Source organism: Neomonachus schauinslandi, chromosome 11 (assembly GCF_002201575.2).
Source record: "Neomonachus schauinslandi chromosome 11, ASM220157v2, whole genome shotgun sequence".
In the NCBI taxonomy this organism is placed as follows: Eukaryota; Metazoa; Chordata; class Mammalia; order Carnivora; family Phocidae; genus Neomonachus; species Neomonachus schauinslandi.
The window spans coordinates 31,286,756-31,302,944 of NC_058413.1; the positions used below are offsets into that span (position 1 = coordinate 31,286,756).

The 16,189-nt window shown below is 33.0% G+C and overlaps 1 protein-coding gene across 1 annotated transcript in view; it reads left to right on the forward strand.

The window, feature by feature from the left end:
• The window catches only part of KIF18A (kinesin family member 18A), a 79,403-nt gene extending 66,638 nt beyond the window's left edge, over window positions 1-12,765 (forward strand). Inside the window, exons 13-16 of the mRNA XM_021685882.1 lie at window positions 3,404-3,845; window positions 4,631-4,738; window positions 10,007-10,116; window positions 12,683-12,765. Coding sequence (XP_021541557.1) covers window positions 3,404-3,845; window positions 4,631-4,738; window positions 10,007-10,116; window positions 12,683-12,765 — 743 coding nt within the window. The remainder of the gene's footprint in view (window positions 1-3,403; window positions 3,846-4,630; window positions 4,739-10,006; window positions 10,117-12,682) is intronic.
• The last annotated feature ends 3,424 nt before the right edge of the window (window positions 12,766-16,189 follow it).

Here is a 16,189-nt window from a genome sequence, read left to right on the forward strand (position 1 = left end):
ATATAATGTATTATTTGTTTCCAGGTTCCTTTTTTATCATTTCCACTCTGTAGGCCTAAGAATCACAGAATCTTGTTAGATAGTATTTTCCCAGGCTGAATCAGGGGAAACTACAACTACCCCAAGCCTTGTCTTCTGGAAAGTTACTGTACATCCTCTAATGGAAAAGTACAGCAGATCTCTTTTATAGACATAGAGCTAGCATACTCAATGTTTCTGAAAGCTTGTTAAAATGTACAGTGCCCCTAACCCAACACTCCAGCTTGCCAAACCCATTTAATGTACTTTATCACCTAATTAGCTAAAGGAGAATGATTGTTTATTATATAATTGCATTTATATATTCTGGAAAACATATTCAAACTGAAATATCAGATTATTGTGTTCTTTTACTTTTCTTGGATTAAATGGAGACATAATCCCACTGTAGTTACAATAGAGTGTTGAGTTTGTATTTAAATCTTTAAATCTTGTTTTTGCTCAGGTTATCTCCTGAACCTTTCTGAGCAACAAGTCAGCCTAGTAGTCCTGAATTGACCATCTGTTTTCTTATTATTTTATGTATCTAATAATTGAAAGGATAAAAAGAAAAGAACCCTCTGGATTTGTGTTTTGTATATGCTTTATGTTTGTAGCATCTCTTCTTCCAGGCTCAGGAAAACAGTGGTGTTTGAATCTATACTAACTACCACATCTCCATGTTTCTCCTTCAAGTTACCATTTTTATCCTTCCAGGAGAGCAGAATTATGGCTAGAGATACATCATTACAACATTGCTATTGATTTCACTGACAAACTGTTAGTCTGATTATATCAAAATTTGATGTTGGGTGTATATTCAGATTATCCCGGAGAACAGGAGGATATTTCTTTAGTGTCTTATGGAAGGCCCCCATTTCCATGTTTTTTTTACAAGCAGTAGGAGAAAAGTGGCCCACATCTTGAGAATTTGCCCAGTGCCACTCCAGGGATTATCCCTCTCTAGATACTATGTGCAAGAAAAAAAGTGACTCTGGATAATCCATATCTCTTGAGATTTAATGTTCCATTGTGTTTTAAGTTTTAAAATATTGCTATGAAGCCTGCATTTTCAAAGAACACTTAGATGTGCATACTTTAACAATATTTTTCATTTATATTACAATTTATCATCAGCCTTGATAAATTGGGTATCTGATAAACTGAAAGTGAGACATTGTTTGAAATGTGTTCTTTTAATGATAACTGTGCATTGATAGAATACTGAAAAGTAAATTATAACTTTCTCTATGAAAGTAGTAATGCTAACAGTTGAAGTATATTTACATTTCTAGAGCCTTTCTTTGAACCCTAATTATTTTATAGATATTATCTAATCCTAGAAAATTCCCTGTACATGAAGGTACTATCCCCTTTTCTCTAGGGGGTATTAATGCCCACACTGCTTAAATGAGTTGTCCAAGGTCACTCAGTGAGTTGTTGCTGAAGCCAGAAATAGAATCCAAGTCTCCTGACTCCCAATTCAGCTCTCTATCCTCGATATAGTTTTCTATCTTCTATATACCCCTGCTGCCTCTCAGGGGAAAAGAAGTTAATCTTTCAGCTATTAATAGCCACCAAATTGGTGGTAGCAGCACAGTGGAGAAAAGTAACTGTCTTTACACTGCAGCATTAGTATAAAAATATCTGGTAATGGAAAATTTGACAAATGTCATGTTAAGGGGAGTGGAAAATTATTTTAAGATCTGGATCTCATTTATCTAGTTCTCAGAAAAGTAAAATTCCTTAGTAGAACAGGGATCATATTTTTCTTCCTGTTTTTCAATTGTCTTTCCTAGAGGGTAATTGTCAACCTAGCCATAGCAGAGCCTATCATGAACTAACATAATAAGAATAATGCATGTACTGTTGGTGATTGTTATAAGTATATTTTCTAACTTGGTTGAGAGTTTGAATTGCTTTATTGAGATACATAACACTTACGCAGCTTTCAGTGTTATTTAAGTTAGTATTCTATCATAAAGCAAATCTAACATCAGTTGGGAATTTTATTGCATGATTTAAAAACATGGGCAGAAATACACATTGTAGTTCTTTCCTGGACAGTGCACTTGAAGCAAAGTTACTTCATGTCAGGCACCTGAAGTTCACCATGAATGGAACAGGCAAAGCAGAAAAAAGTTAACTAAGAAATACAAGATTAGCACACTCGAGTTGATGAAGTTTATTGTTAATGTATGCAATCAATCATTACTTTATATATTTTAAAAAAATGTTTGAGAGGTAAATATTTAAGCATGTCTAGATTATGGGAATTCAAACTTAAGTTTAAACAAAACAATTTGTCTCTTAATTTTGGACCAAGAAACAGGAATTTCCCTATTGAAAATCTCTGGATATCATGTTTATGTTAAAGATCACTAGAAGTCTTTAATCAGAAGAATGACATAATCAGAATTATGTCTTAATTTTAAGTGTAGGAGAGCTAGGATTGGTGAAAGTTGGAAAATGCGAGGAAATGATGAAAATTGGTTATTTGGGACCCACGTGACTGAAAAAGTAGTGGCAAGAGGACAATTACAAATAAGAGTGTATTTCTTTAGGGAAATATATATACTTACCAGATGAAGGAAGACAGGTAACAGATGTTGGAGAGGTAGTAGGGAAATTTGAAAAGCTACAGAAGTTGTAGGATAGGGTTAAGAAAAGTTCATTAAACTTAGTGACCTATTGACATTTGGGAGACTTACTTGTACAGAGTGATGAGGTTCATGTAAGAGTACTCTGACCTCTTCAGCTAATGTTCATTTATCTTAAGGTATTAATCTAATTTTCGAAAACCTATGAATTATGTGTGATATAGGAAACAATCAGAATGCTTAATTAACCACCATACCTGAGATCGTAACAGATTTAATTCTTTCATTCACCTAGAATTTTATTGATTATTGCCATTCCTGTTAATTTAGACTAGACTTCCACTCAACAAATAACTGGTGATATTTTATAGTAGAACAAGTTACTAATCTCTGTACCTATGATTGTTGAATACTTTTTTGTTATCTTAAATCTAAGTCAAATATAAAAGCTGGAAATTGCTCATGAATTTCATTAGCATTTGTTGGAAATTTGTTTTCATGATTACCCCAACCTTAATTTTGCTATGTCTACAAATTAGTATTGATATTAACCATTTATTATTTCTGTTCTAGAATATCTTTATAACGAGTTCATTAACATTATTTGGAGTTACTATCAATAACCTATGTTTTTGTTTTTCTTTCCAGCTTTCTTTTAAATTTTCATCAATTGGCAGAAAATGTACTTTATTATTGGTGGTGGTGATGTTGTTGTTTAACTGATAGGGTTATTGGAAAACTATTTAGGTGACATTACTGAGATTCTTTTCAATTTTATTGAATAGGCACATCTTCAGGTGAATCTAATCTACTTAAAATTCCTCCACAAAAAAGAACCCGAAGAAAACTAATGCCTTCTCCTTTGAAAGCAAAACATCCCCAAAAGTCTGCACTGTCTGAAAGTTTGCAGCTCAATGATTCTCTCAGCAAAGAACTTCAGCCTATTGTGTATACACCAGAAGACTGTAGAAAAACATCTCAAAATTCATCTCTAGTGACGTTATTAAAACCATCATCACATACTACAGGTTTTCAGACCATCAGCTCAAACGTAAACAGTGATAATTCTCTGAAAATGTTATGTGAAGTAGATATTCCTCTCAGCAGGAGAAAAGAATATGGACAGGAAGATTTGGACTCTACATTTACTATATGTGAAGACATCAGGAGCTTGAAGAGTAAATTACCTGAACAAGAATCACTATCAAACAATAACATTTTACAAGGGTACAAAAAAGAGTATTTTCTAATTCTTCTTGTGTTTTTGTTCTTGTTTTGTTATTTACGTAGCCTTTAAACCATAGCTTTCTTTTTCTTCCTTAGTTATATTTAAGGTCTATTTCATGGGCCAAGTATGCAGTCTTGATTACAAAAGTCAATGTTTTACCTTCATTTAATCTGTCTTTCTAAATATTAATCCACTAACACAATATTTTAAAGTCTTTAATCTGATATCTTAGTTGATTGCCCTCAATAAGCTAAAAGAAACCTTAAGATATATTTAGTTTGTTCTACATACTCCAAAGTTAGATGATATAAGCCATCATCGGAGGATTACTATGTTAATTATTATTTATTAATATGTTCACTAAAGGAAATCTCACATTTTTTTATTGACGCTCAGCAAACCTCAGCTTACCCTGAATCATCATATTTCTAAGGTACGGTTGACTACATGTCATCCAAGCAAACATCCTTCTCATTTTGTCTCACTTATTCTCATTTCCTATCCTGTACACTCCATCTGTATAATCACAAGTAATCCAAATATGAGAAGAATGATACCTTTATGCTGTTAAGATGCAGAAATCTCTTAAGAGCAACTCTTTTTATGATATAAAAAAGAGAAAAGAAAACCCCAGGGCAAATGAGAGAGGCTTCATAGTCTAGAATAATATTTTTCTTTATATATTCATAAAAAATGGTATTGTAATGATGAAAGTGTATGCCCCCCTTTTCTCCATAATACAAATCAAAATTACTCTTTTTATTTTTTTTAATCTAATATACAGGCTTGCCTCTTCTTCATTCTCAACTAAACATCCTCTGCCTATACCAAGCATAGTACCATCCTACATGGCAATGACTGCTGCTGCCAAAAGGAAACGGAAGTTAACAAGGTACAATTAACCATAAACTGGCTCAGTGCTCACATAAGATCATCTTTATACTTTGTTTCCTACAGCTCTATTCCTACAGCTCCTTTTTATTTCTTGTATGAAACTGTGAATTCATATTTAAAACATATAATTAATTGCTCTGAATGTGGCACTGGATTTATATTATCAAAGGGAGATCTTGATAAAGCCCAAGTATTTCACTTGCTATTTACATAAAGTATTCCGTATCTCAGATTATTAAAAATAAATTGAAAAGTTTTCTGGCCTTCAAAAATGTCATTTAATTATAACTTTTCTTCTGGTGACAACTTTTACTCATTTGGTATTTTTCTTTTTATACATTAATGAATTTCTTCAGTCCTAAAATTGTATTACTTTAATAGATTTTGATATATGACTAAAATGTAATGAGTGAAGAGACTTCTATTTCTGGCTTTGACAATATAGCTTATATCAGACCAAACCACCTATCAAAAACAATGATAAAAGGTGATAAAATACAACCAACAGCTGCTTTCCAGGCACTGGAGACCAACCAAGACAGCCAGGACCTGAAGGTCTAAGATCCAGAGGAAAGGAAAACAAGCTATAGAGAGCCAAACCTTCTCTACCTCATTTTTCCATTTAGTATTTGCCAACTCATGGCATCAAGTATAGAAGCCAAGCACAAAATGGAAGCCTACAGCTATCAGCAGTCTCACTGAGTTAGGAAACAAAATAATTCTGTGTGTAGCTTTTGCAGTTAAGATACTTGCCATGTTCTGAACTCTGGCATAAGAGGCCAAGAAACAAAGCTGTAAGAAGCTAAAATATTAAGCAGAATTTTAACGTTCTCATGGGGCTAGGACACAAAAACTGTTCAGGGATTATTGAGAGGAAAAGGTGCTTGTTAACCCCCCAGGATTTTATTTGAAACCCTTGAAGGCCTGTGCTCTAGGAGTAGGGCAAACTGGAAATAGACCAGTTCTTGAAAGCCTGAAAAAGACCTCAGACCAACTTAGTCCCTTTTGGATCGAGGTGATCTATCTCTGTTCTGCCTGCTAGCCAGAAGAAAATTAAATCACTTCTGGAGAAATATACCAACTAGAACATCAACAGTTTTGGGGTTTTTTCACATGTTTAGCACTTAAGCAGAAATTACCAAGTATGTCACTAGACAGAACCAAATGACTAAAAATCTAGATCCACAAGTGATTCAGATAAGAAAATTATCAGGTAGGGACTTTAAAAATTTAACTGTGATTAAGTTCAACAAAATAGTGGCAATTTCCCAAAGAACTGGATTGTATTAAAATGAATCAAATGAATATTCTAGAACTGAAAAATTAGAATCTACTGAAATTAAGAATAAATAAATAATTTAATAGATTAGACACAGCAGAAGAGAGTTTAGTGAACTGGAAGATAGGTTGACAGAAAAATATCTAAACCAATGTACAAAGGGATAAGATAGAAAATATGGAGAAGAGTGAAAAAGACATATGGGACATAGAAAGGTCTAGCATGTATATATTTTGAGTCCCAGAAAGAAATGAGAAAAAAAATGGGGGAAAACAGTGTTTAAGGAGATGCTGGCTAATAATTTTCCAAAACTGACAAAAGATAACTAACCACAGATTCGAGAAGTTCTGCTAACTACAAGCAACATTAATACAAAGAGAAACATACCTAGGTACATAGCAATAAAACAGCTAAAAATCAAAGACAAGGAAAAATCTTAAATATACTGAATTATATGACATGAAGTCCATTTTATAGTCTTTATATCCCACAACACTGAATGCAATCACAAGATATAGTGAGTGGTTATATTGTAAAATGGCTCTGACTTGCTTTACCTCTTTTTCTTTGACATGTGATTATGAGGAAAAGAGTATAAGACCTAAGATAGGGTAACTCTTTGTTTAAGTTTCCTATTTTCCTCCATGAACCTGTTATCATCTGGGCTAGTCTAAACAAATTTACAAATAGTCTATTTGTGCCACATAGAGTATTATCTCATAGGTGCATTTAAGGTCTGTCCTTTCCCCTCCAAAGTACAGCAGAGTCTTGGAATGTAGATTTAAAATTAATAGACTGATTTTTCCAGAATGCCTCTAACTATCCATGACATTTAAAATTCTGTATTTTGCTATGGCACAAATTTAAATGAAGCAATTTGTCTGACTCATGTATGAGTATCAGTCATTTAATGAGTGAGCCTAGCTAACCATCATCATCTTATCACTAATTTTCATTGTGTGGATTGTGTTATTCTTTCCCTTAATTAGTGTTGGTGACTTTTCTGGTTCTTCACAACTCTGTTGTGTTAACTAAGATGTAGCAAAATCTTATAGTTAACAATAATTTAAAATGTACACATAATCATTATCAAAATCAAATGGTTTTTCAGGAAATGTCTAGGTATGTAAACTGTATATTCAGAGTGGTTTGAGATGAATTAAAGAGCTTCCACATGAGCAACTAATATTGTGAAATAATATTAAAGGACATATAAAGAAAGTAAGATTTCTCATAGCCTATTAATTGCTCTATTACATTCCCTCTGGTACCAATAATTAGATCCTGCCATTAACTAAGGTTAAAAGAGATTAATGCTAGAAATGTACATAATTACTTTTTTTTTTAATCTTCCCTTTCCCCAATTAAACCTACATGAGTTTGGGAGTAATAAACTCTGGTATTTTCCACTTAACAGCTTTATGTACATATTTATAGGGGTGTGTGTGTGTGTATGTGTGTGTATATTCTAATACTTTTTTTTAAATGAAGGGAAGGCTCCAGGTGTATAGCTATTTTATTCAGTTGTATCAGTTTTTCTCTCTGAAAAAAATTTAGAGTCCAAAAGCACTGGATATTGTAAAAACCTACAAAACTCAATTTTTTAGTTACTGCTTAAATTGAGAATACTAAATTTTTAATGATTTTAATTCATTTAATATCACTGTAGCAAACTGTTTTAACTAAATCAGCCTACCAAATATACAAATATATCCGTATATAAAATTTTACTTACAAATTATATTAATCAGAGTTTGGGGGATCTGTTTGCTTTGTGTATTTGGTTAGTTGGTTTTTTGTTTGTTTCATAATCTTTCTTAGCACCCAGAAATGAGTCTCACATTTGTCACACATTTTTGGTTTGTTTTGAAAGACATTTAATGGTTCCAACAAGAAATTATCTCAACTGAAAGACTATGATATGCATATGTTAATTAAGCAGAAACATACTGTTTATATAAGGGAACAAAAGATTAAATCTTAACTTTCATTAATAGTTATGGAAATATATTTGGCACATAACTAGAAGAGTCTTTAAATTTCTTCTTAATATAATTTTTTAACATTCTTTAACATAATTTGAATAATTTTAAGTCTTATGATCCAACGTAAATCTAAAATAAATTTATAACATGAATGTTAAACATCTCACCAGTGGATTATTTTATCTAAATCCTAAAAAATGCTTGCATGTATTTTACTTATATATATACAATTTATTTTATTAGGCTTTGTTTTCATTCCTAGAAATATGAGGTTTCCTTCAGATAGATTTATTCAAAAGCCTAATTTTCAAGTAAAAAACAATTTATTAGTAAACACAGATGTTCTAGAACTAAGCAAAGTGATAAATCATTCCATAAAATAATAAAGATAATTTTAAGAAAAATTGTTGGAAAAACCAACACTTATCAAAAGTAACCAATGACAATGATCTGTATACTTGAAGAAAAATCACCAAATGACCAAAAAAGAATTTTTGCCTTAGACAGCTGATACATATCTTATCCAAAAAGGGTGTTTAGTATCCAAAACAGAATTATTGTAACTTAGTTTATTTAGCACCATTTAAGAATGGAGATTTTCTACAACTGTATTTCCTTGCTTTCATAATACTAGTACTTTTTTGTTACCATTTTGGGTAGGTATCATTTATATTCTTGAACAGAGTAGGTAAAATTACCATTGGTTACACCATAATCATTTTTCTTACAGGCTCTAGAAAAGTTGAGGTACATAGTTTGAGTTTTTTTGCCAGCATTCAGTGTACTCCTGCCTATTTTTCTTTGCTATCATATTCAATTGCCATTTCTGACCACTTTTGATAACCATACAACAAATCCATCTTCTCCCTATTCCTCAAACACACCCACATCAGTTTACCATGTGGTTAGGATTACCAGAAGAGCAAATTGTTGCCATAAAAGGGAAGCCTCCAAGTGTTAATGCAACTGAAAATCAAACTAGTATCAACTTGTAAAATGGTATATGATATCTTTTTTAATCAGAAACTCCTTAAAATTAGCTTATTTGAATCAGTATGGAGGAGGGATCCTCACTCATCCCAACCCTGCCTGTTAAAACTTGATCCTCCTTGGGTTAAGAACGATTGGACTGTTATTTTTGAGGGCCCAGATCAAATTCATCTCATCCACAAAATCTTTCAGTTGTTTTTTTGGTTTTTTTGTTTTCCTACTTTTAAAATCAGGAACCTACAGCCCCTTATAGTTTGAAAACCTATAGCACTGTCTTTTACTTTACCTTGTATTATTTTGTGTATTTGTCTTATTTTTCCCCCTCCCCACCATATATTCATTATGTAAGTTTTCAGAACAGGAGTTATTACTGCCTAACTTATTTGTACATGAGGCCATAGTAGTAGGTGTTTAGTAGTAATATGTCAACTGGAATTGAGTTGGAAATTTGACCCTTTAGTATATGAGATTGATAAAATTTTTTTAAGATAAAACAAATGAAAATAGTTCATTCTTTTCATGTCGGTTTCTATAATTGTAGTAATCAGAGAGAGATTCTCAGCCTTTTACCATGCTTTGATTTGAAAACAAGGTTTCTAAACAATCTCACTTGTTTATATTCTCCAGATTAAGGTTCTCACTCCAAGTTTATAATATGAGCTTAGTTTTTCACCTCTTGCAAGATGCTTTTTATCTCTACACTTTGAATAATAGTGTTGGCTTGTATTCTAGCAGAGCACCCTGAAAATGTTTTGTTACAGAATTGTTACATACATCTACAGTCATAATCTCCAATTTGAATAAACATCATTAAAATCACGACAAATTTCCCTATGGGCCAAAAAGGTATTTAGTACCTCCAATTACTTTTAAGTGATTTTGCAACTTATTATTTTATTATTTTACTTTCTCTTTAATCTTTATTGCATATATGTATTAGAACTTATAAAAAATGAGAAAAAAAGAACTTATAAAAAATGCTTTACTAAAATAAAAAATTTTTCCCTTACAGTTCTGCATCAAATACTTCATTAACTGCTGAGGTAAATTCTGGATTTGCCAAACGTGTTCGACAAGATAATGCAAGTGAAAAGGACTTACAAGAAAACAGACCAACAGTGGGTATGTCTCAGCCCTTAATTTGATATTTAATAACATGATTACCAAACATATGTATACTACTTTACATTTTCTTACAGTGTTTTCATTAGAATCTCCTTTTATCTGCTCATCACCAGCCAGTGGCATCCTTAAGTTCAGTGGAAATGCCTTGTGTGCACATTTTAAAAATCAAACAAAAATGTCCTGAAACATAAAATTTACTATGATTATTTGGTTTATTAGATGTTAAGTGTGATTATCCATGTTACAGAAAAGAAAAGTTAAGACACAAAATAGAAAATACCCGAGATCACACAGATATTTCATGGTGGAGCCAGACTTCTAACTCTATATTCTGTATCCTTTTTGTTATCCATATTGCCTCATACTGCAAAAGAATTCATAAATAATTTAACTAATAATTGAAATAATTAGCTAAATGTATTATTTAATAGGTTAATGATTAACTATATTTTACAGATAAACTTTATCTACTTGAAATTTCTCTCTTATTATTAATAATTTGCCCTCTGACTCATTTGTACAATTATTGCCAGGCTTCAGTCTGTATCTAGTTACAGTCATATTGTAACTCCTATTATCAAGTTGAAAAAGATGCTGATGGCTATGACTACATCCTCTCAATTGCAAATGGTGGTGACATGGATCTATAGTAACAAAACCACATCTTTAGTGAAGTTAGAGATATATAGCACAAACCAGTTTCTAGGCCTTGGTGTCCAGACCTCTGTCCTTCTGACACTATAATTCCTAAGACTTCATTTAAGAAGTATTTATTTACTATGCACTGATATGTGCTAGTTTCTGTGACAGATAGCAAGATCATTAAGACCCAGTTTGGTTTCTTCCCTAAAGGAACTTGTAATTACAGCATTTGGAATTTAAAGGGGTTTCATGAGATAATGAGGGTTTCTAAGAATAACATGAAAATTATTGCTATTTTTTTCTGTCAATGCTCCTTCATTAGAATAATATAAAAGTTCTCAATAGCTTTGCCAAACTGTATTAATAAATCCTCACTTCTTGTAGTAGCCAGTGGCATCCTTAAGTTCAGTGGAAATGCCTTGTGTGCACATTTTAAAAATCAAACAAAAGTGTCCTGAAACGTAAAATTTACTATGATTATTTGGTTTAGTACGCCAAACTTAGTAATGTTTAACAGTGTGTATGTGCAGTTGGTATGGGTATGTACTGCCCCATTTGTCTCCTAAAAAATTCTCCAGGAAATCATAATTCTACAGCCGAATAATAAATTTATGATACTTCTCAAATAGAGATTTGGTTTTTCTAACATGCATATTTTCTAAGAATGGCATAAAATGCATCAAATATCTCATATATAAAGAGAGGTGAATAAAGTAATTCTACATAGGAAGAAGTAAGAGTTGATACTAAACTGCAGTGCTTGCCAAAGAGCAAAGAAGAGCTAAAGCTGGGTTAAAAGATTATGTATTGTTAAGGATAATGGAACACTTAGAAAGAGGTATTAGGGCGCCTGGGTGGCTCAGTTGGTTAAGCGACTGCCTTCGGCTCAGGTCATGATCCTGGAGTCCCTGGATCGAGTCCCGCATCGGGCTCCCTGCTCGGCAGGGAGTCTGCTTCTCCCTCTGGCCCTCTGTGCTCTCTCTCAAATAAATAAATAAAAATCTTTAAAAAAAAAAAGAAAGAGGTATTAGTTTAAGGGAAGGTAACAGTTTATGTATATTAGGATATCCAAGTGAAAATGCCTAAATACCCAAGAGGAATTACTAGAGAAAGTAGGAGAGAACTGGGACTGCCTTTCTTAGAATATATTCAACTGAGTTCTCCAACTAACAGTGTACAAATAAAAAAACAAAGGAACATCAGTGGGAAAGAAGGTAACTGCTATTTACCAAGAAATAAGAATACTGTCAAGAGAATATGTGCCCCTAAAACTAAAACCTAATGTGACAAGAAAATGGATAAGAGATTAGACTGAGCCATAGAGAAGTCAGCAGCACCTGTTTTAACAACACTTGGTTGAGTAGACAATCATTGTGAAGGCTGGAGAAGAACCAGAGGAATGGACATTTGAGAGGTGGCAGTAAAAGGAATAAGAGCTATGGGATCAGGATTAGCACTTAAGAAAGTACTAGATGCAAATTATACTCCTAAAAATAGGAAAAATATGGAATTTTAGAAGCCTTAGGGAAGTAACCCATAGAATGAGGAAAAAAGTGATGTTGCCAAAAAGAAAGAGAACAATGCTTGTAGAATAGCCTTGCGTTAGTTCAAAAGAACTAAAATTAAATGCAGTAGTTTATTCAGTGATGTTATTTGATACCTGCTGGGGTGGGGGTGGGGTGTACACATGCGTACACTAAAAACTCAGTTGGCAATATGGAGAAATGAATTTCTACTTTGAAACCAATGTTATTAATGTTTCCTTCGTGTTATATTTTAAGTCATGTTAACTGAATTTTTAAGGATAAATTTTTCTTCTTATGTATGTAATTTTAACAAATTTTTATAACTTGAATGAATAGTGAGAAAATTCCTTTGAATACTTTTACCATATTTATATGTCTTTTTATTTCTTCTCTAGACTATAAAAGAAACATCCATAAAGTAAAGCCAAACATGGTTAGAAAATTTGGAAGAAGTATTTCAAAAGGAAGTCTAAGATAAGTCACTTCAAAATCAAGGAAAATGGAATTGACAAGTCTCTTTTTGAAAGGATTTGTTGCCAGTGCCCATTCAGAAACTTATTTAAAACCTTTGAAAGAAGACCATCTTAAAACGAGGTTTACCCAAATACCTTCAGCAAGCAGAAAATAAAATTCTGTTTTGTTCTTTTGTATTCTAAGCAAATATTAAATTTCAACAGAAAAGGTTATGTTTTAATAAAGTTACTAAAATATTTGTTACCCTTTATAATCCCTAAGTAGGCATAGTGGCACGTCAGTTTTACTATGCTACAAGTTGATTAGGACATTTTAGAAAATAGTGAATTAAATTATCCTTAGTTTTTCTTAAACAAGGAGAATTTAGAAGTGATAAAATTATGGCCCAGGATGTATTTGGTCGTATATTATTTTAATCATATATAGGACTTTCCTTTCCAAAAATACTTTGATGTACAGATGTACATATATGTGCCCATAAAGTTGTAAAGATTATTTAAGTAGTCTTCATGAATAAAATACTAATATTGTTCCTTGCTACTCAGTATATTAAAGATATAGATTTTACAGTGTTTGCTTTTCTGTCTTGTTAGTACCCCTTACACACTTTCAACTATTTTATATAAAATGTGAATTTTGTAGATTTGTATTTCAGATTAGATCAGGATATATGGCACTAGAACCAAGTCTGAAAATGATCCATATATTCCTAATGATAGTGAGACAGTTTTAATCATTCCTTCTCCTATAGGAAGTATAGTACACAGAGCTGCAACGAAATCATATTGTTCACCTGCCTTGTTTGACCTGTTCATCTTCTGAATGCAACAAATACTTGATTAAACACACTTTTAATTTTATGTGGCCTGGGAACTGTTCCACCAAAGCAAACAACCACTTAACAACCAGTTGAAACATTTTAGGTCTTTTAGTTTAGTCATGTCTTTCAACTTAAAATCTGGTTGAGAGAGTATGAGATGCAGTAATGATCTTTGAAGTTCCTTCCAACTCTGACTTTGGTAGTTCCATGTTTATAGATGTGCACACAGAATCTGTCATAGGAAGAACCACCATACACAATTTCCTTGGGGTCCCTTTGTCATTAAGACTTTAGCTCTGTTGCCTGTTTTTTTTTTCTTTTTTTTAATTTAAATTCAATTAATTAACATGTATTATTTTTTTCATGTGATTCATCAGTCTTACATAATACCCAGTGTTCATTTCAACACATACCCTCCACAATGTCCTTCACCCAGTTACCTCATCCTCCCCACCCACCTCCCCTCCAGCAACCCTCAGTTTGTGGAATTTAAGAAACAAGGCAGAGGATCATAGGGGAAGAGAGGAGAAAATGAAACAAGACGAAACCAGAGAGGGAGACAAGCCCTAAGAGACTCTTGATCTTAGGAAACAAGCTGTGTTGCCTGTTTAACGTCACTTTTGCCTGTTTTTCCTTTCCATCTGTTTTAGGAAATTATGTGTTTCAAAAGATACTCTTTTACCAGGTACTGATGAATTAGGCTAACAGGATTCGGTGACCATACCTCATGGTCTACCTCATACCATAAGATATGAGCGATTTTTTTCCCCCCTTCTCCCACCCCTCTCCCCAGTCAACCAGCAGTTGTTCTCTGTATTTATGGGTCTGTTTCTGCTTTGTTTGTTTGTTCACTTATTTTGTTTTTAAGATTCCACATACAAGTGAAATCATATGGTATTCATTTTTCTTTGTCTGACTTATTGCACTTACTGTACTACCCTCAAGGTCCATCCATGTTGAGATGGCAAGATCTCATTTTTTATGGCTGAGTATGAGTGAGCGATTTTCTTACATGCCATTTTTATAAGCTAGGCATTTTGCCCTCCATAATAATAATGCATTTGCAATGCAACCATGTTAAGGAAAAAGTAGGGGGAAGAAATCATAATGAATCTGAAGAAAGAAAACTGTTGAATATATGATTAAAGAGAAAATATATGCATTTAAACTAGAACAATGCTATTCAATAAGTTACCGTAAAACAATTTTTAAGTGAACTTTATTCATGTAAAAAGTAGACTAATCATAAAAATATAGCTCAGTGAATTTTCACAAAATGAACACATCCATGTAAACAGTACTCTAATCAAGGAAGAGAAAATCATCTGTATCCCAGAAGCCTCCCTTGTGTCCCACTCCCACTTCCCTCTCAGGGTAACCCTATTCTAACACCATAGATGGATTTTTTTTTAAATTATGTTATGTTAGTAACCACACATTATATTACCTCATTAGTTTTTGATGTAGTGTTCCATGATTCATTGTTTGTGTATAATACCCAGTGCTCCATGCAATACATGCCCTCTTTACTACCATCACCAGGCTAATCCATCCCCCCAACCCCTCCCCTCTAGAACCCTCAGTTTGTTTCTCAGAGTCCATAGCACCATAGATTGATTTAAACTAAAATAGTTGATATATATTTTTATTAAAAAATATCTTGTTTGAAAAAGTGACAAGAGCTATAAACGGTAAAAATGTGCTCCCTCCTTATTCTCTACCAGTATCATTCCAGTTGTAACCACTGCTGATAATTTAGGTATCCTGACAGGTCATTTATTTTACTGATATACAAACTTGTATACTTGGTTTTTTACAAAAATTGTATCATACTATTTATACTGTCTTGCAATTGGCTCTTTTATTCACATTTGAAAGCATCATGGGCATCTTTGTAAAATTTTTAAGTGTGAATTTCCTAAGTACTGCTATTGTAAATTGATTGCTCTTAGTAACAACTGAACTAATAAATTTTATGTGGCAAATTACATCACAGATCAGAGAGGAACCTCAAGGATGCTCCGTGTCTTTTCACTAACTCTGAACACCATTTCTGAGGTTGGAGCATTCAGTATTTGTATATCGTAGTGTCCAGAGTATAGTCCACACAACATGACTCACCTGGGATATTCTGCCAAAACAGGGCATCAGGTCAAAGAAAGCCTAATAGTAGTAATATCTCTTTAATCAATGTTCTAGATTAATAATTACTATAAAGTTAACAGGATTAAAGAATAGAGGTATATGGTAGGGATTTAAACTCAAAAGAGTTATTGACTAGTTTGAAATAATCTCTTTTGACACAATGCTAACTCCACTAATCTTTTTCATTCGTTTTTATTAAATTAAGACCTTATTAAAACAAATTGTAGTTTTTATAAAGTAATATTTTTAAAAGGAAGTTTATGGGGCGCCTGGGTGGCTCAGTCGTTAAGCGTCTGCTTTCGGCTCAGGTCATGATCCCAGAGTCCTGGGATCGAGCCCCACATCGGGCTCCCCGCTCCACGGGAAGCCTGCTTCTCCCTCTCCCACTCCCCCTGCTCGTGTTCCCCTGATCTCTCAGTGGTGGTGGAGCAAATTCATGTTTTCAAAACAGTTAAAGCAGAAC